The following is a 25,522-nucleotide window of genomic DNA, read 5'->3' as shown; positions in this document are numbered from 1 at the left end:
GGCGCTTGGAGCAGCCTGAGATAGTGGAAGGTGTCCCTGCCCATGGCAGGGGTGGCACTGGATGAGTTTTAAGATCTCCTCCAACGCAAACCATTCTGTGATTCTCACTGTGGAGAGGGCGCGCCTGTTGGCAGGCCCGGCCCGAGTCCCCGTGCCCCCGCCCTCCGCCGCCGCCGCCGTGGCAACGGGGAGGGGCCGGGCTGCGGGGGGCGGGGCCGGGCTGCGGGGGCGGGGCCGGGCTGCGGGGGGCGGGGCAGCGCTGCGGGGGGCGGGGCAGCGCTGCGGGGGGCGCAGTGAGCGGCGCCGCCTTTCCCTCCCGGTGCCGCCATCCCTGCCGTGCCCGCCTTCCCCCTTAGTGCCGCTGCCCCTCCTGTTCCCGCCTTTACCCCCGGTGCCGCCATGCTGCGCCCAGCCTGCGTGTCCCTACTTGACTACAAGACTGCCAAGTTCTCGCTGACGCGGAACCGGCGGGTGGGGCTGCTGCACCGGCTGCTGCAGCTGAGCGCGCTTGGCTACCTGCTGGGGTAGGGACCCTGCCCTCGGAGTGGCCGGTCCTTGCTGAGGTGGGGACGTACCCCCAGCCCTCGGGTTCGGCCCGAGGTCCCTCAGAGCCCCTCGCCCCTCCGCAGGTGGGTGCTGCTGCTGCGGAAGGGATACCAGGAGCGCGACATGTCCCCGCGTGTCGCCGTGGTCGCCAAGGTGAAGGGGGCGGTGGCCGCCGAGGCCGCGGGCCGGCGCCTCTGGGACGCTGCGGATCTCACCTGGCCCCCGCAGGTACAGCTGGGATCCGGGCGGGGGCAGGGAGGTCACACATACGGTTAGTCACCTTGGCAAGGGGATGCCGCGAGTACCACTGGCCTCCCAACGCCCTAGCTAAGTCATTAGTCCCTGTTCTGCCCGTGGTGTCACAGCGCGTCCCCGTGGACCCACCCTGATGTCAGCCCCCCGTTGACAGCACCTTCTTGCTTCCCAGGGAGAAAATGTGCTTTTCCTGGTGACCAATTTCATTGCCACAATCCAGCAAGCCCAAGGCACCTGCCCCGAGGTGAGTGAACGGACCTGCTCCAACCCAGCTTCACAGGAATGGGATGGAATCGGTGGTCCTGCTGCTCAGTGGAACCCAGTAGAAGACCAGATAAAATGAAAAAATGGATTTATATTCCTACAAAACCAGATTCCCATCATTCTCACTGCTTCATAGCACTCCCCAGCACATCTCCACTTGCTCAGTCATACCTTCCTAAGCCAAGATGTGTATCCACATGCTCTACCAGAACTGTTTGTGGTGGCCAGTACAGGGGACATAGCTCTGAGCTCTTTGTATGGTGGCACTGTATGACCATTCCCGAGCTTTCTGCTGCTCTTGAACAAGAGGATGCCTTGACACGCTCCATGGATACCTGTGTCATGTTTCCTATATAACTCCCTGCTGCAGGACTAATGTCCATCTTAGTGTCCTATTTTTAGGAGGAACGGAGCACAAGGTCTAGGTGGTTTGCCAGCCAGCACTTAATGGTATATGTTCTCTGGGAGAAATCTTCCCTTTAGGCTGGAGTCAGGCCAGCTCTTCTGCTGAGCTCTCCCAGGCTGGACCCAGCTCAGCAGATGGGAGTAAATGTGCTTTAAGCTGTACCAGTGCTGGCACTTTGTACCTAAGCCAAGCACCAATTGTCCTAATGGTCCCTTCAGCTCCTGCTGTGGCCAAATGCTGTAGGGGAGGAGAAACACTGGGTTTGGGTCAGGGAAAATGGCACCAATGATCCATCTTTAAAATGCTGAGAACTCCTAAAGTCCCAACAGGGAAGAACACAAGTGCTGTAGGGCATTTCAGGGTTCTCACAGGCAGCCACGGGCACCTCTAGATGCTGTGTGCAAGCCAAGGACACAGACCAAGGATTTCATTCAGTTCCAGTGCTGGGGTGTGTGTGGGTGCTTGTCCCAGCCTACACCCAATGCTGGTCTCTAAGAGTTCCTCAGTTTCTGGCATTGAGGCTCTAGATGGCATTCATATTTGGAAAGCTTTGAATATTTAGCAGTGGCAGCTTTTGGCTTTGCAGGGAGTTTGAGCTGTCTTAATATTCTTGACTCTCAGAGTATTTGGTGCTGGCAGATGAGTGTGTCTGTGGCCAGAGGCAGCACCAAACGTGAGCCGAGCTGTTTCAGCAGCTGTACGTGCACTTAAGTCTTTGCATCCTTTTATGCCTTTATGTTTCAGTGTTTGTGTTCTTTTTCAGACTACCAAGGTCCCTCCTTCTCATGCCTTCTCTTCCTCCCCTAAATAACTCATTCCCTAAACCCACTGTGCAATCCCCAAATGTTCTCCTGCATCCCATAATGACTTCAGACCCCACCCAGCCCAAAGATGCTGCTCCTCTCAGATCATGTTGGTGGGTTTTACACCTGAGTGAGGGGCTGAGGCTGTCCTGGGGCAGCCCAGGGAAGGCCTGAACAGACCCCCACTTCTGACTCTAAAACTGAGGATTCCCTTCCTGCATTTGGGCCTCTGTGCCCCCCCAGAACTTGGGGAGGTGGGTTTCTGATGAGCTGGTGACTCCTGTCATGGTCTGGGGTAGCTGGAGGAGGTGTTAGTGGTGTTTCCTGAACAACCATCAATCTCTCTGTGTTTGAATAAGAGGGTTTTACTGCTCCTGACAATCAGGTAGGTCCAGAGTAAGGGTGAAGCTTTTCTTGTCTCTTGTAAAACTTCTGTTATGCTGGATTTAGGGTCTACTAAGCTCTCCCCCAGGGAATTCATCATGGTACTTTACAAGGTGCTTAATGCACTCAGTCATTAGGGCCATCCTGAATCTGTGCTAGTTCCCAGTTCTGTCTGTAAGGTCTGAGGTAGCTCCTGAGGCCTCCTCTGCCGCTGAGCAGCAGGATGCAAGTGCTCTGGAGAGGAAGGATTGCCCCTTGGACATGCCTCTCTTCTGACTGGCTAGGGGTTGGTGGATGTTCTTCTCTAACTGTTTGGGAAGCACTTGGAGAAGCAGGAGCAGCAGTGCAGCAGTGGGGGTGAGTGACAGCATGGCCTCAGGTAGCTGCACAGCACAGTAACAGGTCTTCTCTCTGTCCCTCCCAGAGCCCCTCTGTCCTCGATGGGATGTGCACCGAAGATGCAGATTGTCCTGTGGGAAACCCTGTGGTTCATGGCAATGGTACTGGGTGTTTTGCTAAGGAAACAAAATCCTAGAATAGTTTGGGTTAAAAAGGAACTTAAAGCTCATCCTGTTCCACCCCCTGCCATGGGCAGGGACAGCTTCCACTATCCCAGGTTGCTCCAAATCCTGTCCAGCCTGGCCTTGGACACTTCCACGGATCCAGAGGCAGCCACAGCTTCTGTGGGCACCCTGTGCCAAGGCCTCCCCACCCTCATAGCCAAGAATTCCTTCCCAATATCCCACCTAAACCTACCTCTGCCACTGGGAAGCCATTCCCCCTTGTCCTGTCCCTCCAGGCCCTTGTCCCAAGTCCCTCTCCAGCTCTCTTGGAGTCTCTTCAGGCACTGGGAGGGGCTCTGGGGTCTCTCCAAAGTCTTTTCCAGGTGATGAATCCCAACTGTCTCAGCCTGTCTTATATTGTCTCATTTCTAGGGATAAAAACTGGGAAATGTTTGAAGTTCAATGCCACCCATTCCACCTGTGAGATCTATGGCTGGTGCCCTGTGGAGAATGGCACCCTGCCCAGGTAATCACACATGAGGAGACAGCAGATATTGGGAGCTTTGGCACTTTCCCTCTGTGTTACCAGGAGTCTGACCATACTTGCTGATGGGGCAACCAGGCTCAGGGAGACTTCTGACATTGACCTTCTGGTCAGTTAAACTCAGAGGACTTCACCCAAGAGCATTTCTTGCCCCTGTCCATTGTAGCCGAAATCCTGGGGTTGCAGGAGAGACTGCAGAACTCATGAAGGGGCCTTGGCCACTGTGCAAGACTTGACTTTGTTGGTGTTTTTTTCTAGGAAATCTCTTCTGGCTGAGGCAGAGAATTTCACTCTTTTTATAAAAAATACTGTCCACTTCACCAAATTTAACTTCTCCAAGTAAGTACAGTACTTCCAAGCTGGGCTGAGCATGCAGCCTGGTCCAGCCTTGTCACTGAGCCTGTCAGTGGGGCTGAGGAGCTGAAGGACTCATGGAGCCAGTGATACCCAGGGCAGGTGATGCTGGGGCAGTTAGGGCAGGACAGGTGTTGAGGTGAATACAGGTACTTCAGCTGTGCTGGGTGTGCAGCACTAAGAGCAGTGGGGTGGGGACACCTCAGAGACAGGGACTGGTGTCCATCTGCCCATATAGAGCACTGTGGAGAGCCAGACAAGGCCAGCCATTCCCAAGCTCTCATCTGGAAGAGAAACTAATATTTTTGTCTTTCAGTCTTTGCAAAGTGGTTTCACAGAAAGCAAGTAAAGGGCTGCACTGGCCCCGCTGCCCCAGGCATACTGACTGTGCTGCCTTACCATGGCAGGAGACGTGGCATGAACTGTCCCTAGCAGTGACTAGAGCTGGGTGCTGGGAAGAAACAAAGGAGCACAAAGAGGTAGAAGGGAAGGCCATGGCACATGCTATAGAGGATAACTCCATGTGATACTCCTCTGGGCTGGTTTTTCTCCACCCTCTCTCCATCTGAGGCTTTCGGCGAGGCATTGACTGTCCCCCCACTGATTCAGGAGCACTGCTGGGCCAATGAGAGAATCCCCTTTGCAGTCCCACAGCCGGGCTCCAGGACCTCCCACACCCCTGCCTTCCCTCTGTCCTGTCCTGTCTCAGGTGCAACACTTTACAAACCACTGACCCCAACTATTTCAAGAGCTGCACATATGATCCAGTCTTCAACACCTTCTGCCCTGTGTTCCGTGTTCGTGACTTGGTGGAGGCAGCTGGAGAGAATTTTGGAGACCTCGCACTGCTGGTACTTGTTTTTTATATAACTATGGAAGGTGACTCAAAATTCCCCAAGGATGTGAGCAAGAAGCAGAGGACTGACCTGAAATGCTAAGGGAATATGTGATCTCGGAATGTCTGAATAGTTAATGACTTGGCCAATCTGATTGCGTGCTTCTCCTGGAATAAAATGTGTTTTGCAGGGGGGAAGCATCAGAGTTCTTATCGAGTGGAACTGCAACCTGGACCACTCCACTACCCAGTGCCAGCCACAGTATTCCTTCAGCCTGCAGGACACAAAGTACAATTTCAGGTGAGGATGCTGGGACAGTGGCCACACAGGCCTGTGGGATCAGCACAGGGCAGTTGTTTGAGATTTCAGTTCTGATGGATGCTCTGAAAGGAGCAGCAGGGACAGGAAGTTTGCTTCAGTCAGTTCACAAACAACACTATGCTGGGTGGGAGTGTGGATCATCTGGAGGGCAGGAAGCTCTACAGAGGGAACTGGACAGGCTGGATCCATGGGCCAAGGCCAGTGGTGTGAGGTTCAACGAGGTCAAGTGCCAGGTCCTGTAATGGTCTCAGAACTCCGCCATGGAATGCTCCAGGCTGGGGCAGAGTGGCTGGAAAGCTGGAGACAGAAAAGGACCTGAAGGTGAACATGAACCTAGGTGTGCCCAGTTGAGCAAGAAGGCCAAGGGCACCTGATCTGTGCCAGCCCTGATGTGGCAGCACAGGGGACAGTGCCCTGCTTGGGTACCTCCAATCCTGGACCCCTTATGACAAGAGAGACCTGGAGGGGCTGGAGCATGTCCAGGGAAGGGAACAGAACTGGGGAAAGGGCTGGAGCCCCAGGAGCAGCTGGGGGGCTCAGCCTGGAGAAGAAGAGGCTCAGGGGGGACCTTCTGGCTCTGCACAACTCCCTGACAGGTGGGGACAGCCAGGGGGTTCAGGCTCTGCTCCCAGGCAACAACAGAATCACAGAATCACTAGGTTGGAAGAGACCTTCAAGATCACTCAGTCCAGCCCAGCCCTAACACCTCAACTTAACCATGGCACTGAGTGCCACATTCAGTCTTTTTTTAAACATATCCAGGGATGGTGACTCCACCACCTCCCTGGGCAGAGGGAGCCTTATTGGAGGGAGCAGCCTGAAGTTGCACTAAGGGAGTGTTTAGATTGGATGTTAGAAAAAATGTTTTCACTGAAAGGTTTGTTCAGCCCTGGTGCAGCTGCCTAGGGCAATGGTGGAGTCCCCATTCCTGGAGGGAGTTAAAAGCTGTGTAGATGTGGCACCTGGGGACATGGATTAATGCTGGGTTAATTTGACTTAATGATCTTAGAGGCCTTTTCCAATGATTCAGTGATTCCAGAGCAACAGGGCAGGGCAGGGTCTGTCAGTATGGGGGTAATGTGGCAGTTCCCACACTTTGTAGCTCTGTTGTGTTTGGAGCTGAGCAGGGCATTAGCTGCCTGAGGGCAGGAACCTGAGATTGTCCCCACCTGAACTGGGCACACTGAGAGCTCCGTGCTCCCAGTGACCCAGACTGAGTGCTGAGGGGATGCTGATGCCCTGCTGTTGGTGCCAGTGAGTCATCGCTGCATGTGTATGCCCAGTTCCCAGCCTGGTGGACACCCAGGAACCCACAGGCCCAGCAATCCTTTGGCACTGGCACCTGCTTCCCTCCCTGCCTGCATGGAGCTGCCTTTCTGAGCCATGCCCAATGTCTCCCACAGAACTGCCTCCTACTACTGGGACTCGCAGGGGCAGCTCTACCGGAATCTGCTGAAGCTCTATGGGATCCGCTTCAACCTCTCTGTGCATGGCCAGGTACCATGGGCTCCTCAGCCCCAGGGCTGACTCCTTGCATCACTGCTCCCACTCCACCCCCGTGGTTTCTGATACCGTTGCTTCTCCACACCCGGGTGAGCTCTTCACCTCTTTCCAGAGTTTTCTAAGCAGAGCAGGAGAAAACGGTCTCTCCCATTTAAAGAATCTTTTGGTAATGCCCTGAGGAGGGAGATTTCCCTCTCTGATGGCCATGGGGGCTGTGAAGCTGTTCAGTAGGCAAGGTGAGCTAGTCTGAACTTGTGGGTGTCTCTCTGAGGGTCTTATGATGGGAGCGCCCTGACAAAGATCAACCTGAACTCTACTGAACCTGGACAATTAATCCCTTCTTGATTAAAAGTACCCTCAGGGGGTATAAGTGTGGTGTGATAAAGGCTGGACATGCTCTAGCCATGTGCACTGAGAGCCCAGAAACCCTCTGTTGTCCTGGACTCATCCCCAGCAGTGTGGGCAGGAGGTAAAGGGGGATTCTGCTTCTCTGCCTTGCTCAGGTGTAGTGCTGCCTCCAGCTCTGGTGTCCCCAACACCAGAAGGATTTGGAGCTGCTGGAATGAGCCCAGAGGAGGCCACGGAGATGCTCCCAGGCCTGGAGCCCCTCTGCTCTGGAGCCAGGCTGGGAGAGCTGGGGTTGCTCACCTGAAGAAGAGAAGGCTCCAGGGAGAGCTCAAAGCCCCTTCCAGGGCCTAAAGGGGCTCCAGGGGAGCTGGAGAGGGACTTGGGGCAAGGGATGGAGGGACAAGACACAGGGAATGGCTTCCCACTTCCAGAGGGCAGGGATGGATGGAATATTGGGAAGAAATCCTTCCCTGTGAGGGTAATGATGCCCTGGCACAGGTTGCCCAGAGAAGCTGTGGCTGCCTCTGGATCCGTGGAAGTGTCCAAGGCCAGGCTGGACAGGGCTTGGAGCACCCTGGGACAGTGAAAGGTGTCCCTACCTATGCCAGAGGGTGGAATGAGATGAGCTTTAAGGTCTCTTCCAACCCAAACTATTCCATGTTTCCATGACTGTTGATGCTACTCTGTGCAGCATCAGTCACAAACTCAGTGCTTAGCTTTCTGAAGAGGGAGCCTGTGCTGAGAGCACTTCCCACACTGAGAGATGTTCACAGCTAGTCATTTGTGCTCAGCAGTGCCCTTTGCACCTGAAAAAACGTGAAGCACACAGTGCAGGACAGTGTGTACCACTTCTAGGCTGAGAGCAGATCCAGGAGCTGCGGAGCAGGAGAGAGCAGCCAGAAGAGAAGCCACCAGACTCATCTGTGAAGGGAGGGACACATCACATAGGGGTTGTGTTTACTGGGATGTGGTTCCATGGATGGCAGCTGCAGCAAGAGGGAGGCTCCTGCTGTGGCTGCAGAAGCAGGTGGGTCACAGTAACCTCTGCTGCTTTCAGGTCATCAGGCATGTCAGTCCTTCCTTTGACAGCCAAAGGGAGTTGGAGTCAGCACAACAGCAGTTTCTGCAAATGGGCATAGGGAAATATCCCTGGATCCTTTCAGCACCTCCTGACCTTGAGCATGCTGCCCTGCAAGGCTCAGCCCGCAACCTTCTCACCCCTCTGACCACTCTCTACCCTCTCTCTTACCCCTCCACTGTTCCTCACCAGGCTGGGAAGTTCAGCATTGTTCCTACTGCCGTGAGCTTTGGCACCAGCATTGCCTTCTTTGGTGCCGTGAGTACTCCATATACACTATTTTCCTTCACTCTGTGGCTTGGGATTTGCCACTTCTCAGTTGTTTCCCTGCCTGCCTGGGCACAAGGCTTCCTGGCTGGCTGGCTTAGTGCCAGCCAGCACAGAGGGGAGATGGTCTGGCAGGGTGTCAGCTCAGGTCTCCCTGTGACCATTAGTAATGGCACCACTGGATTGGGATCGTGAGTGCTGTCAGGGTCACATCTCATGGAGGTCAGGTTTTTGTGTGGATCCTGGGACAGAGCGTCACTGGGATGCTGCTGGCAGGAGAGACCAGTTCCTCTCTGCTTCTCCTCTGACTGAAGAGACCCAGTGTCCTGTCACTATGGTGGGGCAGCCCCTTGTAGAGCCATTCTGTGGCTCTTCCCTTCCAGCAGAGTAACAGGGAGGTCCCCCACATGCCCCCCTTCCCTCCCTGACATGTTCATTCATCCTGGTCCATATGTGACTATGAGGGTGCTGGAACAGCCCTCCCTGTCCATCCATTGCAGCCTGGGGATCCTGTCTGACCTCCTCTGCAGCTCCTGGGACTGGGTTGGGTCAGAGAAGAGGCACTGGAGCTGCCTGGAGGCAGGGCTCACTTACTGCCCCAGCAAATGCCCACAGCTGGCTGCACAGCTCAGTGGGAGCCAGGATGGAAGACCAGGCATTCCTGTGGGAAGTTTCTCATCTTCAATGTCTGTCTCCAGGCTACGATGGTCTGTGACCTGGTTCTTCTCTACCTCGATGCAAAGGCTGACCTTTACTGGAAGGAGAAGTTTGAGGAGGTAAGGATAGGGCCACATAGGAGAGAGGAGGTTTTTAAGTGAATCATTTTGGATTTAATGATTTTCTGCCCTTTAAAACTCAGTTCCCAAAATCAGGAAAAAAACTGGTGGAGAAGCTCTTCGTCTCCAACTTTTGGGCTTGGTTGCCAGCCTGAACTGGAAGAGGGTGCCAGGAGTCAGGGACCAGCACCATGACCTCAGCTACTGTCAAAACATCAGTGGGTTGCCATGGGGACCTTACCTGGAAAAATGACCTGGCTCTATGCTTTTTTATCCTCTTCCAAATGGAATCTGTTGGGACTCTGTGCAGAGAGAGGCCAGCTCTTCAGAGCACATCCTGTTCTGTGATTCACTTACAGATTTATGTGCCAAGCATGATTCCATTTTGGGAATTCACTGACCTGGTTAATCAGAGAGGCCCCTAAAGACCAGGAGAGCTGGCAGCCCTGCCTCAGGTCATCTCCAGCTTTGTCTGGCCAAGTCTTTGGAGCCTCTGAGGACTGAGATCCCCCATCTCCTGGTCCACTATCGCAAAGCTGCATCATCCTATGGGGGGGAAATATTCCTAATACCTGATCTTGAATCCTCAGTGGAGTGGGGGCCCTGGTCAGTGAATCTGGTTGCATGGAACCAAGCAGACTATCTGAGGGCCAGCTGGGCTGCCTCTGTGCCTGTTGTATACTGATGTCCCTGTTCATTTTGCAGGCAAGACCCCCTAAAAGTAAGCCTGAGGCCACAGCTTAGGGACACTGGGAATGCTCTACCACAAACATCCTTCCCTCCAGAGCCACCTCCACGTAGATGTGATGGGGTCACAGCTGCAGCCCAAGTGTAGGTGGACCAGTCCTGACCCAGGTGGGCACTGCTGGGGTCAGGGTCTGCCTTTGCTGGAGAAGTACTGGCAGCAGCAGCAGTTCTTGGCTCCTGGAGCACAAAGCCATCCTAGGGGCAGCTCCCAGCACTGACAGCAAGTGTCAGAGCAGAGCTGCTCATGGAGCTGCCCTAGAACCAGAGCATGCTGGGGAGCAGCTAGTCCTGCTTGGCTCAAGAGGCTTAAAGCATTTTGCATTTCTCCATGTTCTAATGACCATGAGCCTTGATTTCCCTTGAAAAACAGGGATGCAGTGGAATAAAGCTGTTCTGGAAGCAGGAGGAGGCTCTGCTCTGTCTCTAGCCCTGGAGGGACTAAGGTTGTGGAGTGCTCTTCCTGCACCTCGCGTGCAAGCTTCAGCTGGGATGGCTTTCACATGGGCCAGCTGGATTCTAAGAAGCTCTCTGGGAAGCTCAGGGAGGGTTTAGGAGCTGAACTTAAGGTTCCAGCCATGGGCTGGTACTTCCTAGGGGTGTGCAGTGGCTCCTGCGCCGTGGTTCTTGCCTCCTGCCAGGGCTGATGCTCAGCAAGGACAAGCACAGCCCTGGGGTGAGCTGGAATGTTTCAAAGGCACTGACCCCTCACTACCACTTTTCCCAGGCTACGTTGGCTGGTGCAAGGCAGGGATCAGCTGGGCTGTGCCTGGGTGCTGCTCTGGGGTCTCCACAAAGCTCAGAAACAGTGTCTGTGGGTTCAAGTACTGTTTAATGCTCCCTGCCAGGACCAGCTGTGTGGGGCGGAGGGGTCCTGCAGCATCACCGCATCTTGGCTGCCTGTCCCCCAGTGAGTCCTGGCTCCAACTGGCCCCTCCCACCCTCCTGGAACTGCCGCAGGTAGAACTGTGCCGCCAGCTGCTTGGTCATGGTCCTCAGCGCCAGGAAGGCAGCCACGATCTCGAGGAGGAGGAAGGCCAGGAACAAGCTGTGCATAGGCACCTCCAGTGGCAGGTGGATGACCTGGCTGTCGGTCAGCAGGAAGAGCAGAAGGGGCAGCTGGATCAGGAAGGAGAGGAGCAGGAACCCAGCCAGCTCAGGCACCTGTGGGATCAGAACCTGCTGAGATAGGACACAGAGGCAGTGGTGGGCTGGGGGGACCCTCTGTGGCCCTGGAGCTTCCTGCATCAGCCTCTGCTGGCCTTGCCACCCAGGGACCAGGGATGTCCCTGCCACATGGAGCTGTGGTCAGACGCTGTCAAGCCCCGCAGTGCTGAAGGGTTACACAGGAGAGATACAGCAGGAGGGCAAGTGGGTGCCCCTCATTCCCTCTCTCAAGGTCATGCCTGCACACACAATTCTTTTCTGGGGCAGCTCCAGGTAGAACTGAGGAAGGGCAGTGATGGGCACTTGGCTCCTAAGTGAGGGAACATCCAACTCCCCCAGCTTGGCTGATCCTCACTGGGCACAAAGGGGCTTTGTGGCCAGGGCAGGCAGTGCTTACCTTCTCCTGGAGGTTCCCCAGGTAGCCCAGGTAGAGGCGGGAGCCCTCAACCAGTGAGAGGATGAGGAAGGCTGTGACCAGCAAGAACTGGTAGTGCCAAGGCAGCAGGTGGTACTGTAATGGGGATACAGTCTTGTCCGAGTCCAGCTGTCCATGCCCAGGTTCCCTTTTCCTGTGCACCATTCCCTGCTCCCTGTGCCCTCCTCCCCATACCCAGCTCTCCATGCTCTGCCAGCTCTCACTGTGCTGGTGCCCAGCTCTGCCTACTCTTCCCCCCCATTTTAACCATTCCTTGCTTGGAAAGGTCATGATTTCCATCTCTAGCAAACAGAGATGAGCAATCTTTTCTCATGAGGGTCAGGGCATTTTGGGGATCCATTAATTCTGAAGAGGCTCCTCTGTCCCCTGACCACTTTGTCCCCCACCCAAGCCCAGGGAGACTTAGCAGGAGCAGCTCACCCCATCCCTATGTGCCCCATGGGATGGTACCTTCAGGTGCAGCATAATTCCCTCAGCCAGGCACCAGACCGGAAAGTAGTAGACATTGAAGTAGAGTGTCATCTGGAGGGGCAGGCTGGACAGCACCTCGTGAGCTAGGCAGGACAGACAGGGATGGGCAGGCTGCTCAACAGCCCCAGGGTCGCCCTGCCCAGAGGGACCCCCCTCACAGCTTGCAGAGGGGAGCAACAGACCCTGGGTCCCATGCACAGCTGATTGCAGCATATGTTCTTATTTTTGCTCCCCTCCTTGGTGGGTGGGTTCAGGGACTCTTTGGGTGCTGCTGCCTCAGAGGCACCCAGGTACTTTGGTGATTTGCTGAGCAGGGTCATGGTGGTGGACAGCCCTTGTTCCCAAGTCCCCTCTGCAGAACCCTTCTGCCCATACCTGGCTGGTAGGTGTGAGCAGTGCTGCTATCCCACGTCTTGTTGTTGATGAAGAGGGAGCCACTGAATGCCACCAAGCCCCGGCGCAGGCTGGGGGGCAGCGGGGTGGACACAGCCATGGACAGCAGCTGAGCCCTGCTCGCCCCAGCTCAGCCGGGATTAGCCAGGAGGGAACCAATGAGATGACAGGCCAGGCTAATGCGCAGGGCCACGTGGCCATTGGCTCCCTTGGGACAGAGCTGCTGAGCTGGAAGGGGGATCTGGAAAAGGAGAATTCCCACCTTGGAACATGAAGCTCACGCAGGAGTTACAAGGTGGAGTTGCAATGAAATAACAAGTCACAGAGCATCTTCCCTCTGCAGCATCTTTAGGGGGTCACAGCAGGTTGTACCTGTCACCGTGACTTGCAGCAACTGCACCCTCTCCCAGCTGGGCTCTATCAACACAAATATTGCTCAAAGACCCCTGACAGATGAGGATGCCTCATGAGAGGATGGTGCTCTTCACCTGAAATGCTTCTTCAAGGTGTCCAGGTTCATTGAGAATTTACCCATTCAGGCTCAGGGGTGCTGGGGAAGGCAGTGAGGGATGATATGTTAGGGAATGGTTGAGCCAGAGGTGAATGGCAGGGAAAGGTTCTTCAGGAACTTCAAGTTTAAAATCACAGAATGAGTAAGGTGGGAAAATCCCTCTAGGATCATCAGGTCAAACCATTAACCCAGAACTGCCAGGGCCACCACTAAACCATGTCCCTATGTGCTACATCTACACATTTTTGAACGCTTCCAGGGATGGGGACTCAACCACTGCCCTGCGCAGCCTGTGTAAGAGCTGGACAAACCTTTCCATGAAGAAATATTCCCTAAAATCCAACCTCACCCTCCCCTGGCACAGCCTGACGCTGTTCCCTCTCCTCCTGTCCCTGTTCCCTGGGAGCAGAGCCCAACCCCCCCAGCTGTTGCCTCCTGTCAGGGAGTTGTGCAGAGCCACAAGGTCGCCCCTGAGCCTCCTTTTCTCCAGGCTGAGCCCCTTTCCCAGCTCCCTCGGCCTCTCTTGGGGCTCCAGCCCCTTCCCCAGCACTGTTGCCTTCTCTGGACACACTCTATAATTGTCAGTCAGTTCTACCCAACAGATTTGGTCTCACCTCATGACCTCACCTTCAGCCTCCAACTCACCCCATAAGGTGCACCAGAGAAGCTGCCTCAAAAAGTAGAAGCAGGTGCTATAAATGGGGTCCTCAAGGGCCAGCAACTGTCAAGGAACACAAGAAACCAAAGAAAGAGACAATTCTAAAAACTAAAATGAAATTGTAGAGCTCACTGCCATATGCTGCCAAAACCAAACCATCTGGGCTGAAAGCATGGTTAGATCAACACCTGACTGGCTGAAGTTGTAGGATCACAGAATGGTTTGGGTTGGAAGAGACCTTGGATCTCATCTCATCTCACTCCCTGCCATGGGCAGGGGACACTTTCTACTAGACCAGGTTGCTCCAAGCCCCATCCATCCTGGCCTTGGACACTTTCAGGGATCGAGAGGCAGCCACAGCTTCTGTGGGCACCTGTGCCAAGGCCTCACCACCCTCACAGGGAAGAATTTCTTCACTATATTCCAACTTCTTCCCAATATCCCAATCTGCCCTTGTCCTGTCCCTCCATCCCTTGTCCCCAGTCCCTCTCCAGCTCTCTTGGAGCCCCCTTAGGCCCTAGAAGGGACTCTGAGGTCCCCCTAGAGTCTTCTCTTCTCCAGGTGAGCACCCCCAACTCTCCCAGCCTGGCTCCAGAGCAGAGGGGCTCCAGTCCTCAGAGCATCTCTGTGGTCTCCTCTGGACTCTCTCCAGCAGGTCCCTCCTGTGCAGGGACCCTAGAGTTGGATGCAGTTCTCCAGTTGGGGTCTCGCCTGCATGGGGCAGAGGCAAACCCCAGCTGTCCCCCAAGTCCAGCCAGCACAGAGGTGAGATATGGGCAGGGTGACAGTCATGGCCCAGAATCTGAGGAGCAGGAGCGGGTGGAGGGCTCAGGATCTGGGGGCATCCATGTATTCATGGACAGTGGTGAAGTTAACTGAGATGGGGTCACTGCATGTCCTCCAGCTGGGCTCTCATTCCTCATGGGAACAGGCAGTTTCTTACGAAGAGATGGAAACTTTATGTCCTGGCATGAGAGGTTGCAAGATGTGCCTGGAAAGGTGGCAGAGAACACAACCCAGCCTTGCCAAGTTCCAGGACAGACTTGCCACTGGGAAGCATTTGCCAAGACCCCACTGGATAAGGGGTCCCAGGCTCAACACCACCCCACATCTGTGCAGAGGTGCAATACCCATCTGAGCCAGCAGCCCTGCCATGACCTGGCACATGTCCCAGGAAAAGCTGTAGTGGTGACTGGGATTTCTCATGTCACGGGTGATATTACCAGCCCTGGCTGAAACAACTCCTCTGCAAAAAGCAGGGAATGGGACTTGTTACTCCCACTGCAGCTGTAGACTGGGGCAGAAGGTCCTTCCTCAGCCCCTGAATGCTCTTCAGCCCTGTGAAGATAGGGATGATGCCCACTTTATGCAGCTCATGCCCAATACTGGACGAGGCCCCATCAGAGGCAAAGGAGGTAAAAAAGCATCTTCCTGAAAAACAATCTGCCAGTGTGTCCCCAGTGTAGCCAAGTTGTGCTGGGGGAGCTGCCAGTCTAACCCATCGTGGAGAATATGACAGAGAGCTTGGGGAAAACACACAGCTCTGGAATGCCACCTGGTGGTACCCCAGAGTCCCCTGGCACTCCAGCTGGGATCCCTGGGGAGCTGCCAAAGCCGAGAGCTGCTATCCCACCAGCAGGATGGGATACAAAGCCAGATCCTGGTGGGTAGTGGGCAGAGCTGAGGCAGCACCTGGGCAGCTGCTTCCACCTGGGCAGTGCCCACGGCCCTAGCCCACTCTGGAAGAGCCCTGCCTGGGGCACTGGGAGCTGAGCAGCCCCAGCCACCCCTGCCCTCAGAGGAGGACCTGGGGACAGGAACATTGACATTTGTCTTTTAGAACCTGAGATAAGACTTGCAAGTTCCCATTGCTTTGTGGATCCAGTGGACACGCAATGGTCCCTGTTCATCACTGTGCGCTGGAGTGTTACCTGCTACCATCCCTCCTAGTCATTCCATCTGGGAAAAGCTTTGCAATGAAACCAGGAGAGAACACTGGTGCATTTCTACGCAAGATCTGAAAGACTGGAAATACAGGTGAGCTGGACAGAGGTGGAAAGTCTCCAGAGAGGAGGTGCTTGAACAACCCAGCCATGCAGAGGTGACCTAAGGTCTTGGAAGGAATCAGAAATGACCCAGACACCAAGAATAGTATTGCTTTAATTCATAGGGGGTGAATCAAATTAAAAATATAAATCCTCTTGTTTGAGACTCAGAGCAAAACACTGACTGCTGGGGAAGGTGTCACCCCCAGAACAAAGCACTGGAGTCTCTCCAAGGGGGACCCTCAACCCCCACTCCGCTGAGCTGATGGACACTGGGCTGTGGCTGGCCAGGTCCACTCCTGAGCTGGAGACATGGCTCTTCTTCAGCATGGGGCAGGAAACAGGACAGCAGAGCACTGGCACAGTGGGCTGGGATATACAGCCTTGTCACTACACCGGACTACGGCCAGAGAATGGACAGCTAGAAATGTTCCCCCAGCTACTTTTCCTTGAATAACACCACAGCAACTGCACTGATCCCATGATAGCATTAAGGAGAGATATCCCAAGGCTGACTGGAAGGGTGGCCACCCAGCCCAGAGCTGCAGCTGAGCCATCACAGCTCTCAGGCACCCCTGCTACGCACCTCAGGAATGTGCCAAGAGCTGCCAGTGCCCCAGCCCAAACTGAGCCCAGGGAGACAGGGAATGCACCCCAGCCCCTTGGCTGCTCCAGGACAGGAGATCCTGGGATGGGGACCAATGAGCTCCAGAGCCCTCAGCATGGACAGGGACCCACTTCTGGTGGGGCTGCACAGGACCAGCCTGGACAACACAGGCACCAGCTGCACAGAGATCACCCAGTGTAACCCTATCTCCTGGCCTGCCCGGATGGCCCCTGGGGTGGGTGGGCACAGGGAAAGCTGTGGCAAATGCTGCAGCCATGCAGGAAGGGAGCAGATGTCAGGCTCCACGGGGATGCACATTGGAGCTCTGCTGGGAGCAAAGAGAATTTGAGAGGAGCATCATGCATGAAAGCACAGGAGCAACCAAAGACACTCATGCTGCTTATGGGGGTGAGGGATGTGCATGGGGCAGACCCGCCTGGGGACCCTCAGCCCAATGGCAGGATCCACAGTCATATGACACCCATACCCACTGCCAGTACCAAACCCCATGTTCTCTCTGGGCTTCTTTTCCAGCACTCCACAGCAATTGCCACAGCAGAGCCCCAGCCCAGCAGGCACAGGGGCAGAGGAGCTTTGTGAGATCCTTCTGGGAAGGTCAGTGCACAATGCCAGCTTCATCCAGGTCTCAAAGGGAAATGGCTGAGCCATGGGGTTCCCACCAGGCCATGGAGCTGCTGTGTCATCTCCCCACGACGAGTGCAGCATCAGGAGGGCTCAGCCATCAGTGGCGTTAGGAGCCTTTCCCTGTTAGCCAGGACATGTCTCCAGTTCTAAAAGAGAGAGAAATCACAGTGCTGTGAGGGATTTCTCAGTGTGTGCTGGGAAATGCTGTTGGTGTGCCTTGGTGCTAGTTCAGTACTTGGTGTCTATCCCAGCACCCTGCTCCCTCCTCTGCCTTCACTCACCTGTCACTAAACTGTCCAAAAAGTCACCTCCAGATCCTAAATTCTGTGTAAAACTGAGCTCAAACATTTTATTTATTTATACTTAAAAGGAGTCCTTCAGCTGAAAATCCATGGAAAGTCACAAAACCCCCAGCCAAGCAAGGTCCCAGCCAACAGGATCTGTGCCTGATGTGGTTCCTGGCAGCCCCAGCCCAACCACCCAGCATTGTCCGCCACGTGAGGGACATGCAAAACAAGGACACCCCCCATGTAACCAGTGTCCAGTGGGAATTAGGGACATGGCCCAGTAAGAGGGCCAGCTGTCTCTCCTGCCAGCCCCTCACATCTACCACGCTCAGGACCCCAAACCAAACATACTTGCCATGATGGACAAACAGCCTGAAGTTATGAAAGCAGCAAGAGACAAAGAGAGAAAAGACATTCAGGTTTAATCTGGCTTCCTCCAGCCCCTGAGCCCCGCCACAGGGCCAGCAGCTCCTCCCCACCCTCAGGCTGCCCACAAGATACCACCTCCCTCCCAGCCACAAAGTGGGACACCAGCAACCATTTTCTGATGTACTGGGGTGATGGCACAAGTAATTCTTCCCTTTGAGGGTGGTGAGACACTGGCACAGGCTGCCCAGAGAATCTCTGACTGCCCCATCCCTGGAAGTGTCCAAGACCAGGTTGGATGGGGCATGCAGCAACCCAGAAGGGAAGGGGACAGGGTGGAACTGGGTGGGCTTTAAGGTCCCTTTCAACCCAAACTATTCTGTCATTTTATGAACTCTGTCTCAGCTGGGGGGTGGGCCATGACATGCTCTCCATTCCAGGGGTCCCCAAGGAGTCTGAGCTGGCTCAGAGCTGCCTGGGAGTTGGGAGTGCTCCTCTCTCTGAGCTTTTGAAAAGATCTGGTTTTATTCCAGATGTGGAAACACCCCTGGGACAGGGACCCACATTCCCTCAGCAGCTATGGTCCCCATTCTAAAGGCTTCTTCCCAGCTGTTATCACCTCCCTGGTATTTGCTTTCCAGCACCCACCCTCAGCACAAAGCTATGCTCTTTCCTCTGCATGGTCTTGAAAACAAAGTGAAGGGAGAAAAATGCCCTTTGCCTATGAGCTCTGCTCCAAGGAGCCAGAGGCTGACACCGGAGGCCAGCACCCTGGCACCACCAGCTGTCTGAGGGAATTATGCACAGACTACACACCCAGTCCCTTTCTGCAGGTCTCCTTGATTGAATGGGTGCCCAGGTGCACCCCAACATCAGGCATTGCTTCCTCAGTGATTTGCCAGTGCCCAAAGGCATGGAGTATCCCCGTCCCCTCCTGTCTGTGCAAGGATTTTGGTCCTGGTGTTTAAGACAAACCCTGTGTGTGGTGGATGCCAGACCTGGAGGCAGCTGGGAGGCAGCATAGGGGGGGTGGAGGAAGCAGAACAGGAAGGGAAATGCAAGAAGGGTATGGAGAGTGATCACTGGGAAAGGCCCGGCTCTGCCCAGCACCCCACGGCTGTGCTTAGCCACTGCCCTGGCACTGCCACTTCCCACTGCCTGTCTACTTACTCCACATCACGCTTCCGGATGGTCCTGCCAGCAGCCAGGACCTCAGCCACCTTGGAGACGATTGGGTCATAGTTTATGCTGGCCACAGCCACCACCTCATCACTCCTAGGGCCAGGCAGAGCAGAGCAGTTAGGGCAGCCTGGATGGCCACAGGCCACCACCCAAAACCCACCATGATGGAGAGAAGAGGGAGGCACAGAGGATCACCCACTCCAGAGCCAGACCTGATCCCAAGGTATGAGCACCACAGGGACTGTGCTAGTGGCTGGAACAAGGATCAGGAGAGGGTACAGAGTGGCAGAGCAGGCCCCACTGGTCCCACTGATGTTCACGATGATGTGGTGAGCATCACTAGGGTGCCTGGGTGATGGAGACAGCTCTGGCACCCTGGCATCTGTGGGAAAACACCACCAAAGGTAAATCTGATGGTGGATAAAAACCTGGACACCACGAAGGATGCCCAGCTGTAATTCCTACACTGCTGCCCTGTGCTGAGGGAGTGGAGAGGCAGGTGGTCAGGATTTCCCTGTGGAACACTCAGTTGGGATGCTCTACATCCCCTTCCTGATCCCCACCTCCATAGCGCCCTGCTCTGAGCTGCTCCACAGGCACTGGGGCAGCTGGGGTGTCCAACCCCTCGGTCCCACAGCCCCAGCAAGGAAGTCCCCATCTGTATGGGATGTCCAGATTGGCTGACTTTCCCTAGCAGGATCCCAATGCAGCCTCAAAGGTTGAATGGGAAACAAATGAAGCAGAAGGAAGAGGATGTAAAACTGTTGGAGGAGCTTTGGCTAAAGGTCACAGGCAAGGTCAGGGTGCTTCTCATTTGGGGTTTGTCAAGGTCAATCCAAACGTAAACATTTAAAGCCTGACTCACAAAGACATAACTGAATGGACAATGTGAGATCAGGGAAGACATGTGGTTAAGATTTTAAACTCTGGTGATATTGTTGAATAAACTGAAGAGTAGAAGCATCCACTAAACCAAGATCTACTCTTAAATCCACTGCCAAAGAGCCCTGGGATCACCAGAGCAAAGAGCAGCTGGGGTGCGGAGAGGTGTATGCCTAATTCCCAGGACAAGGAGACCAAAAGCATGTCTCAGAGGACATTTCAGCCCTGTAAAGCCATGGGAGTTAATGGCATCTCTCACATCTGTCTAAAAAGCCACGGGGCAGTTCCATCACAGACTGTTTCAAAAAACTCCCATTCCTAAAAAAGCTCATGGCAAATAAAGGAGAGCAGCTTCCTGAGCAGAGCCAGCTCCCAGCTGGGAAACACAAAATGGTTGGAGAGACCTATCCACCAAAACCAGGGGGAGATGTTCTGTTCCAAGCAATGAATAACCAAGGTGTGCAAGGGAACCAAAAGATGTATTCCCACCAGCTGCCCACTGGCTCAGCCTCAAACTCAGACAGTGCGCAAAGGGGCCAGCGAGGAAGGCAGATGCAGCCCAAACATATCTGTCAGCAGGACATGGGGTAGCTGCTCCTTTTGCAAAATAATTCATAGGGTGCTGGTGAGCTGGAGCATCCTGCATCAGCAGTGGCTTTTGAACACTGTCAGACAGATGAGGAAGCCAGAAAGAATCCCTCTTTTTCAAAAGATCTTCAAAGGCAACAAGAATTCCCATCCTGAACCTGGGATTTGGAACAATCAGAAGTCTTTGTAAAGACTGGGGGAAGAGGGAAGCACAGTGGATGTGTCTACATGGTCTTCCCTTCCTTTGGAGGGTTCAATGTAACAGAGGTGGGGAACTGTGAAGAAGACAGCCATGGCAATTCCCCGGTCTCCTCAATCTTACGGGAAGGAGGACATCAGCCAGTTGTGAAGGCAGTGTCCCATGGGGACATCTGCAGAGTGCTGTCTCCTACACCTCCCACCACAGGGCCTTTTATTGACCTCTACACAGCTCTGATAAAACAGCTTCCCTCTTCAAACTCTGGGGCAAAAGAAGCCTTATTGTGGAAGCCAATGCTGAGGACAGGCTGTAGGAGTGGGAGCCACCAGTGGTTCCTGGAACAACTAAGGAGAAACCAGGAGAAGAGTCCAAACCACAGGGTGTGCACAGCAGAAGGAAGCAGGAGGAAATGGTCAGCTTGGGACTGTCGTCAGTCCAAAAGCATTAGCACCAACTAGAAGAACCACCACCAAGATAGAACGAGAAAGAAATGTTCCCATGGTCTCTCACAGACAGGAAGCTAAGCAGCAGTGGACACACCCCATCAGCCAGTGCTTCCCAGTACCTCTGGCTCTCAGCATGGAATGCCATCCTGGTACCCACATGCCATCTCTGGGAGACCCTCCTGGGTGGCAGAACAACACAGCTCTTAGCAGAGACCCCCAGTGCTGCCTGCCAAGCCCAGGTCCCCTGGCAGCCACCGTGGCACACAGAGTGTGGGGCATGGAGCAGAGATTATGCACCCGGCTCAGGGCATTCCCTTTGAACAGCCTCAGATGTTTAATTAAAGCAACCTGACATTTCCTTTCTAATTAGGGTTGGGATAAAGAGATAAAAGGCTCTCTTATGAAAAGGCTGCAGGAGGGGAATACACACACAGTAGCTCTCCCCAGCACAGGTGGTGCCTTGGCACAAACCTACCCCTTTAAGCAATTTTGACCAAGGTTCCAGCACACTTTGAGCTGTATTCAGTGTGCAAAGGTCCCTGGGTGCCACCTGAAGCCCCATCCCTGCAGCAAGTGTTTTACCCAAGGTGTGTAGGTACCAGGGGAAGGAGGGTGAGCACTGGGGATCCCCAGGGTGATGCAGTGAGCCCCATACCTCTTCATGCCCAATGCACACATCCAACCACCAGGCTCCATTCTGGAGCAACATGGGCAAGTGGGCCACCCTCAGGGAGGGGGGAGGCATGGGGTACATTGGAGATGGGACAGAGGGGCAGTAAGATGATGTCTGCAGAGCTGGAGCTGGCTTCTGTTCTGAGCTCCCTCCTGATCCCTGCCTGGATGCTGCTGCAAGTGGTTTGACAGCTGAGCTGGGCAGCCCTTTGCTTCCCTGGTTTCCCTCTCCTTATCCTTAATACCAGAAAGCACTTGGAGAGACCCCTCTGGTTCCAGCATGAGGATGTTCTGTGGCCACTGTTTTTGGTCTGGGATGGACAAAGGCAACAGAAGAATAAACAGCAGCAAATATTTTTGGGATAAATTCATGGTGCACTGACTTTCCAGCCTAAACAGCCAGCATGGCTCCAGAACAGCCGAGGCAACACATCCCAGCTGCCAGCACAGCTCAAGAATGCATTCCCAGGTAGGCTCCCAACCTGGGGGAGTGCTGGGTTTCACTACAGATGTAACCAAGTTCCTGAGTTCCTTCAAACCTTCACAGTTTGTGATAGACAGAAGAGTTTTTTGAGCTCAATTTGTCAAACCAGAAGCAGAAACAGTGATGCTTGAGCACTCTGTCCAGCACTAGTCAAAAATCATTAACATGGTGATGAGATAGGAAGGAAATATTTGATAGAAATTGCCAGTAGAAGCTATCATCTGCTCACAAAGATTATGAGGCATCATCACAAAACCATCATCTGCTCACAAAGGGCAGAGACACCAGGTCTAAAGACCAGCTTAACTTGTACAATCAGAACATCATTTCTCCAGGGCCTTGTATAAGTGTCCCACAAACTCAGTGTGCAGAGGTGAACAAAACCAACTGGCAGAAGCTCTGGCAGAACTATTTTCCAGCCTAGCAGAGTAATCTCAGATGAATGCCTGTGTAGGAACATGGACAAGAGAAACACTTACTTGGTATAAAATGCCACAAACTTCAGTTCATCTAAATCTCCCTGAATGACAACGTCATCGAATCCTTCCCCGTGGCCTGGAAAGCAAAAAAGTGGGTTCAGCAGCAACTCCTCTAGATCCAGCTCTAAGACAGGGTGTTTCATTCCAGCACTACATGGAGAACGTCCTGCAGTGACCAAGAGACCAGCACCAAGAGATGCAGATACCAAAAACCACAGAATCACAGGAGAGTCTTGGGTTGGAAAAGGCCTTGAAAAACATATTGTTCCCACCCTCTACCATGGGCAGGGACACCTTCCACTACCCCAGGTTGGTCCAAGCTCTGTCCAACCTGATCTTAAACAGTTCCAGGCAGCCACAGCTTCTCTGGGCGGCCTGTGCCAGGGCTGCCTCATCACCCTCACAGGGAAGAATTTTTTCCCAGTATCTAATTTAAGTCAATCCTCCATCCTGTTTAGAGAAGTGCACTTCATGGCAGATGGGTTTCAGAGGAGACACTGAACCGCCTCAGAAGTCAGGCAAGGAAGCAGCCCTGGGGCAGAGGTCGGTGAGGGGGGCTCACTGTGAAGGAGGTGACCCTGGCTTCACTGTCCCAGGACACCTCCACCAGCACAAACTCTCAGCAGCCCCAGGGAGCCCCTTACCCGCGTATCGGATGCTCTTCCCAAACATAGCTGTCCACAGGTATGGGACAGTGCTGATCTCCGTGCCATGGGCCAGCATGTTCAGTGCGGCAATGCGGCCTGCAAGAGAGCACAGGGATAGGGGAATTGCCACTCCAGGGCAAGCTCCATGCTCTGTCCTCAGGTCACAGCATCAACACCAGCACAAAGTACAGGGAAACCAAGAACTGCTGCTGAGAAAACCCACTCAGCAACAAAGACAGAGCAGGAAGCACACAAGGATGGTCTCAGACTCCTTCCCATGGTGCAGCTCCTACTCGTCACCTCCAATGCCATGAGCCACGTACCCATGAAACTCTTTCCCCCCAACTCATGCAATAGTGACAGGGCTGAGAGTGTGCTGAGCTCCTACCCAGATTGGGAGGGGATGGACAAACCCTTGGAGGGCATGGAGACTGTTGGGGTACGGTCCCTGCTGCAGAAGCATATCTGGACTTGGGGGAGGTGTCCAAAGGCTGGATTTGGAGCTGTGGTTCCAAAACCTCTCACCCAGGGCACAGGAAACCTCCCTGTGGGACTGTGGCCATGAGAGCAGCCCATCACACCAGGTGTTCCAAGCTGACGAGAGGCGAGAAGGGTCAGAGCTCTGCTGAACATTCCTGGCCCAGCCTGGCAGTGTCGGAAGCCCAGCTGGGAACCTGAGCCCAGGCTGGCATTAGGACGTGAGCTCCTAAGCGTCCCATAGCAAGGAGTAGACCAGGCTCCCGCAGCAGTGCCAGAGAGCAAAGGGAATATGGGAAAACCTGTCCCTGGGCTCCTCTGTGCGGGTGATGAGGCATCATTAGGCAAAGCTTAGCAAGAATGCTGACAGATGAAGACACAACAGGCAGCATTAGATACACATGCTTCAAAATGTTCAATACAACCACCCAGTCTCTCTGTTGGCAGTTGTCTTATTCTTGCCCTGGCGGGTTTGGAAATTTCCTGAGAATCTGAAGAACACTCTTTTCTGCAAAGTACCTACCATGCATGTGGGCCATCTGCCAGTGGGGGACATTCACCTTCTTGTTATTCCTCAAGGCCAATGGAAATGTGACAGCATCTCCAGCAGCAAAGACCCCTGGGATGTTGGTCTGCATCATCTGCAGGGGGGAACAGAGGTGGGCATTAGTGGGGTTTGCAACCTACATGAACAGAAACTCCAGAGCTGGGGTGGTCCAGAGTTGCCACGGCCCCTCAGAACACAGGCTGTGGGACCTCAGGGGAGATCTCATTCAGCCTTCTACACTTGCAAATGAGAACACACATGCAGGGACCTACAGTATCCCTTGGCCAGTGGGTTATCCAGTAAAAAGACACATGGACTGCTCCCCTGGAGCCCCTCTCAGAAGCCTGGGATTTGTTGGTGTTTGCAGATAGAGCCCAGCTTATTGCAGGGATGAGCATTGCATGGCACTGAGCCCCAGCTTCCTGACACGCTCCTTTGCCCAAGGCACCAACACCCTCCAGATCCAACACTGCTCCCATCACAGTGACTGGTAGAAAGGATGAGATCCTTTAGGATCCTTGAAAAGATGGATCTATGTCAATTTTTCCCCTCTAAATATCCATACCACTCCAGGACAGCTAAGAGCCAGACCCAGAGCATCCAGGTCTGGCGTTTGCACTCCCCCACTTGCAAAGGGGGGTCCTAGGCACTCCTGGTGATGCTCCCAGAATCTCAGCATCTCACAGAATATCCTGAGATGAAAGACAACCACGAGGGTCGTAGAGTTCAATTCCTGGCCCTGCACAGGCCAACCCAAAGAATTCAAAAATTCCCATTCTGCCAATCTGGGTCGATAAAAGTCCATGAAAAGCCCCTGTGGCAGCAGTTTGGAGCCCCAGGGAAGCTCATCCATCAGAAGAGCTTACCCAGCACCTCCTGCTCTCCCTCCCACAGGGGCTGCCCCTGGGCTCACCTTGTTGACCACGATGAAGCCCTTGGAATCGATGTTGATACCACTCTGCTTGAGGAAGCCTGTCGCTGGGACTGCACCTGGGGGGGGGGAAGCCAAAGGCAGCTGCTGCAGCGTCCAGTGTTTCACAGCCCTGGGGGCTGATCCTGAGGCCTTTCCTCCTGCCAGGACAGTGGGGCTGCACCCAGGGACAGGCAGCAGCTGCTCTGGGTGTGTCGAGCAGGGCCAGAGCCCTCACTGCATCAGTCTCTGGCCCCTCAGGATCCCTGTCCTGCCCAAGCCATCAGTGTAACCTGCCCATCACCCTTTTCTAGTGCTTGGAGATAATTTTCAATTTAATTCTCTTTTATAGGTATTTTGAAAAAAATATATTTCAAAGGGAACCTTCAAGTTTCCAGCCAGGACTCCTCACCCTCCCCTCAGTCTGTGCATTTCCTTCACATTCCTTCTCCTTTTTTAATCCCTTTTTTTACCTCCAGGCTGTTAAAAAA

General features: G+C 54.2%; 3 protein-coding genes across 11 annotated transcripts in view; 1 reads left to right on the top strand and 2 right to left on the bottom strand.

Annotated features, from left to right (window-relative positions):
* The first annotated feature begins 330 nt into the window (after positions 1-330).
* P2RX6 (purinergic receptor P2X 6) lies at positions 331-25,522 on the top strand. 6 transcript variants are annotated; one of them, XM_066199517.1, is made up of 12 exons: positions 331-524; positions 630-774; positions 974-1,045; positions 3,083-3,158; positions 3,594-3,687; positions 3,964-4,044; positions 4,769-4,910; positions 5,086-5,195; positions 6,620-6,713; positions 8,338-8,403; positions 9,111-9,188; positions 9,894-10,023. In XM_066199517.1, exons 1-12 carry the CDS (start codon positions 400-402, stop codon positions 9,930-9,932), a joined length of 1,122 nt encoding a protein of 373 aa, XP_066055614.1. In that variant the 5' UTR covers positions 331-399; the 3' UTR covers positions 9,933-10,023. The 6 variants fall into 6 exon arrangements, with proteins under 6 accessions (XP_066055614.1, XP_066055610.1, XP_066055611.1 ...); XM_066199513.1 differs by lacking the exon at positions 9,894-10,023 and adding an exon at positions 9,285-9,630; XM_066199514.1 differs by lacking the exon at positions 9,894-10,023 and adding an exon at positions 9,272-9,437.
* On the bottom strand, positions 10,763-12,793 carry LOC136298807 (transmembrane protein 17B-like). Of its 2 annotated transcripts, XM_066199818.1 has the most exons (4): positions 12,382-12,793; positions 11,986-12,089; positions 11,497-11,610; positions 10,763-11,096 (listed from the first exon to the last, which is right to left on the bottom strand). In XM_066199818.1, the coding sequence occupies exons 1-4, from the start codon at positions 12,497-12,499 to the stop codon at positions 10,815-10,817; spliced, it is 618 nt and encodes a 205-aa protein (XP_066055915.1). In that variant the 5' UTR covers positions 12,500-12,793; the 3' UTR covers positions 10,763-10,814. The 2 variants fall into 2 exon arrangements, with proteins under 2 accessions (XP_066055915.1, XP_066055914.1); XM_066199817.1 differs by lacking the exon at positions 12,382-12,793 and having other exon boundaries at positions 11,986-12,261.
* AIFM3 (apoptosis inducing factor mitochondria associated 3) overlaps positions 15,700-25,522 on the bottom strand; it is a 55,285-nt gene continuing 45,462 nt past the window's right edge. The window contains exons 15-22 of one of the 3 annotated variants that reach the window (XM_066199510.1): positions 25,035-25,111; positions 24,098-24,215; positions 23,095-23,193; positions 22,451-22,526; positions 20,935-20,994; positions 18,689-18,793; positions 17,504-17,524; positions 15,700-17,011 (exon numbers count right to left, since the gene is read on the bottom strand). In XM_066199510.1, the coding sequence (XP_066055607.1) occupies positions 16,972-17,011; positions 17,504-17,524; positions 18,689-18,793; positions 20,935-20,994; positions 22,451-22,526; positions 23,095-23,193; positions 24,098-24,215; positions 25,035-25,111 (596 nt within the window). In that variant the 3' untranslated portion in view covers positions 15,700-16,971. The remainder of the gene's footprint in view (positions 17,012-17,503; positions 17,525-18,688; positions 18,794-20,934; positions 20,995-22,450; positions 22,527-23,094; positions 23,194-24,097; positions 24,216-25,034; positions 25,112-25,522) is intronic. The other 2 variants (XM_066199511.1, XM_066199512.1) reach the window with 2 other exon arrangements.

This window comes from Chamaea fasciata, unplaced genomic scaffold (genome assembly GCF_029207755.1).
Source record: "Chamaea fasciata isolate MVZ Bird 193981 ecotype frontalis unplaced genomic scaffold, bChaFas1.0.hap1 SCAF_18, whole genome shotgun sequence".
NCBI classification, from domain to species: domain Eukaryota; kingdom Metazoa; phylum Chordata; class Aves; order Passeriformes; family Sylviidae; genus Chamaea; species Chamaea fasciata.
The sequence above is the reverse complement of the archived record's forward strand: the minus strand, read 5'-3'. Positions and strand labels throughout refer to the sequence as shown.